The sequence below is a fragment of the Nicotiana attenuata genome, unplaced genomic scaffold (assembly GCF_001879085.1).
Source record: "Nicotiana attenuata strain UT unplaced genomic scaffold, NIATTr2, whole genome shotgun sequence".
NCBI classification, from domain to species: domain Eukaryota; kingdom Viridiplantae; phylum Streptophyta; class Magnoliopsida; order Solanales; family Solanaceae; genus Nicotiana; species Nicotiana attenuata.
The window spans coordinates 64,992-68,429 of record NW_017672200.1 but is presented as its reverse complement, the minus strand read 5'-3'; the positions used below and the strand labels follow the sequence as shown (position 1 = coordinate 68,429).

At 40.5% G+C, this 3,438-nt stretch overlaps 1 protein-coding gene across 1 annotated transcript; it reads left to right on the top strand.

The window, feature by feature from the left end:
• Positions 1 to 1,535: 1,535 nt before the first annotated feature.
• On the top strand, positions 1,536 to 3,099 carry LOC109212283 (transcription factor TCP7-like). The gene has a single exon (XM_019375915.1). The coding sequence runs from the start codon at positions 1,836 to 1,838 to the stop codon at positions 2,619 to 2,621; it is 786 nt and encodes a 261-aa protein (XP_019231460.1). The 5' UTR covers positions 1,536 to 1,835; the 3' UTR covers positions 2,622 to 3,099.
• The last annotated feature ends 339 nt before the right edge of the window (positions 3,100 to 3,438 follow it).

Sequence of the window (3,438 nt, the reverse complement as noted above, 5' to 3'; positions counted from 1 at the left end):
TGCCAATTTTGTTGATTCATATGGTGAGGACGAGAGTAAAAGCACGAAGGGTGATGCCGTGCATGTGTTACCGTTTCATTATTCTTGTTGCTTTATATGTGATGTTCATTGTGTTTCCTTTAATGATGCTTCCGCATTGATTTACTGTTAGAATCTGATATTTCCCTGCAGCATGTCCCCTTCCGTCTTTATTCTGTTGATTTATGTTGTTATGTTTCTGCTTGTATACGATTTAACTGCACAGGTATATATGATTGTCGTGTCCTAGCCTCGTCACTACTTCGCCGAGGTTAGGCTTGACACTTACTCAGTACATGGGGTCAGTTGTACTGATACTACACTCTGCACTCTTTTGTGGAGATTTTGGTACCGGACCCAGTGAGTAGCTGAGGTAGTTGTCTTCAGTCCAGGGAGACTCAGGTAGATCTGCTGGCGTCCGCAGAGCCTAAAGTCCCCACTTCTCTGTTTAGCTTTTCTGATGTCTCTTTTCATTCCGAGAACAGTTGTACTTTTCTTTCCAGACTTGTATTTGTAGTAAAAATCTTAGTTGTTCGTGAATTTGTGACACCAGATTCGTGGGTAGACATGTATTGGAATATTTGGATTTAATTTAACTCTTCCGCAGTTATCATCTGTTTTACTTTAGTTATGTTTATAAATGTTTGGGTTGATTGTTATTGAGTAGAACCGTAATAGTTGGCTTGCCTAACTTTCACGAGTAGGCGCCATCACGACTCCCGAGGGTGGGAAATCCGGGTCGTGGCATGCTTATTGGTTATCTACTTTTAAATGCACTAGTCCGATATAATGTTGGGCGGATTGATATCAGAGTAACGATTATTGGGAAGTTTGTCGGCAAAATCAAATAAACAATAAAAACTACATAAATAAATAAGACATTAAACAATAGATAGACGATCTAATCACAATCACACTTCAGTACTGTATTGAAGCTCTCATTATTAACGGTAGTTTCTTCTTCCTTAATTCTTTTACAATAAGCAAGCTAATATACAAATTGGGGATCCTTAACCAGTAATAGAAGTTTAGTCAATATAAATTTTGGATATAGTTTTGCTTCAGTTACCAAGTTAAATGATTTATTTGAGCAGAAAGATATCAAATTGTCTAAATCTGCAGCCCTACCCCAAAAACAAGTATGACGTTAAAACTCAAGCTGCTAAGAAGTTACTTCATAATAGGTAAAAACATAAAAATAATACTTAACCAATTAACGGTTTATTCCATAAGAAAATTAAGTAATCTGTCCCGAACCGACAAAATCGTTAGTTATAAAATTTTAATCTGTTCACTAACTATTAATCTAGTAACCCAATACCAATAAATCATTGAGTTATTAAGCTATTAAACTATTTTTACGGTTTGATTAACGGTTACGGTTCGGTTTGAACAATGCTAGTGTTACTCTTCACAATACTAACTACCAAACAAGAGTGAGCGCGTGAACTAAAGGGTGGGTGTACTACATGAGCAGTAGCAATGAGCTGTGAATTTTGTGTAAGATAAGTACTAGTCCCCACCACCCATGTGCCCCTCTCCTGTCTCCACCAGTTCCTGCTTCTCAATCATTTGAGCCCCAACTCTCCTCCTCCTCCCCATATTTCCCTTCCTATTCCTCCATTGTTGAACTCTTATTATTCTCAAGTAATCTTTTTCTATTCCTTTGTTGAGGTGCAATTTTTCTCAATTCAGCTCTATTTACCCTCTTAAGCTCTCATTACTCAGAATTTAGTTATCAAGTAATTTCTCATATTTGTAGCTTCTTCATTGTTGGGATACAATTTGAGTATTGTTGAGCTTGTATTTTCGCTTCTATGTCGACTTCAGCAGAAGGTAACGGAGCTATAATTGATCCTCATCAAAGGCAGCAACAGCAAAATCCTTCTGGGGGCGGAGGTACAAACGGCGCTTTAACAGTTAAAAAGCCGCCGGTAAAAGACCGTCATAGCAAAGTTGACGGTAGAGGAAGGCGTATAAGGATGCCAATTGTATGTGCAGCTAGGGTTTTTCAGCTCACTCGTGAACTAGGTCACAAGTCTGATGGCCAAACAATTGAATGGTTGCTTCGTCAAGCTGAGCCATCAATTATAGCTGCAACTGGTACTGGTACAATACCAGCTAGTTTCTCTACTGTATCGGTTTCAGTTCGAAGCTCATCGTCATCGATATTAACTTCATCCATTTCGGCTCCGCTTGATCATAAGCAGCCGCCATCATCACAGCCGTTGATTTCTCCTGCTCCGTTTATACTCGGGAAACGCCTCCGGCCTGATGATGAGAGCATTGAAAACGGGAATAAGGAGGATGTGGGACCTGCAGCTACGCCTGTGGGTCCCACATCCGGGTTCTGGGCTGTTCCAGCTCGGCCGGATTTTGGCCAAGTTTGGAGCTTTGCTGCGGCGCCACCAGAAATGATGGCGCCAACATCAGCAGCATTAAGTTTGCAGAGTTCAAGATTCTTTCAACAGCAAATGGGAGAGGCTTCAGCAGCTAGAGTGGGGAATTATTTACCCATGACTCAAGGACACCTCAATTTGCTAGCTTCTTTATCAGGTCCGCCACAGACCTCTTCTGGTAGAAGAGACGACGACGGACGCTGAAGATATGGATATTATTATTGTTGTTGTTGTTGTTGTTAATATATCGTATAAATATGTGTTAATGTTCTAGTTTGTTCATGTTGTGTTAGAAGAGAAATTGTTGTTGAATTTTGGGAGTTAGGTTCTAGTGAGTGATGAATTATTGCTAAGATTAGGTCGTTTGCTTCGTCGAATTTGTTAGCATTTAAATTCTCCAAATTTTGGGTGTTGTTGTAGTTGTGGGAAGATAACAAGGGACACAAGTATTCAGGGGATTTGCTTGTGATGAATTTGGTGGGGATTTCCACTTTTGTTGTTGCAGACCTCATAATAAGCTGCTTGATCAAGTGGTTACTAGAGATAATAGGGACAAATGTGGACTATGAAAACCTGTAGCTCCACATGAATGTTTTGTAAGGAAACCATGGAGGTTTCCATTTAATTCAGTTATGTAATTTGTTGAAACTATTAGTTGTGAGCTAAACTTTCCTACTCAAAAGAGTGCTATGGACTTTCATTACTGAACTTACTTTGTGTTATCTTGAATGGGGTGTTTTCTACTCAATAATTGAGACACCATATTGGATAAAAGCAACCCGGTGCATTAAGCGCCCGCTATGTGCGGGGTCCGGGGAAGGGCCGGACCACAAGGGTCTGCTGTACGCAACCTTATCCTGCATTTCTATAAGAGGTTGTTTTCACGGCTCGAACCCGTGACCTCCTGGTCACATGGCAGCAACTTTACGAGTTACGCCAAGGCTCCCGTTCAGTATGATACCATATTGGATAAAACGAAATATTCATTTCTTGCTCTGCCCAATTCCCCCGCCCCTACCCC

Coding starts and splice junctions, on each gene's coding strand:
- LOC109212283 (XM_019375915.1), top strand. CDS start 1,836: ATGTCGACTTCAGCAGAAGGTAACGGAGCTATAATTGATCCTCATCAA.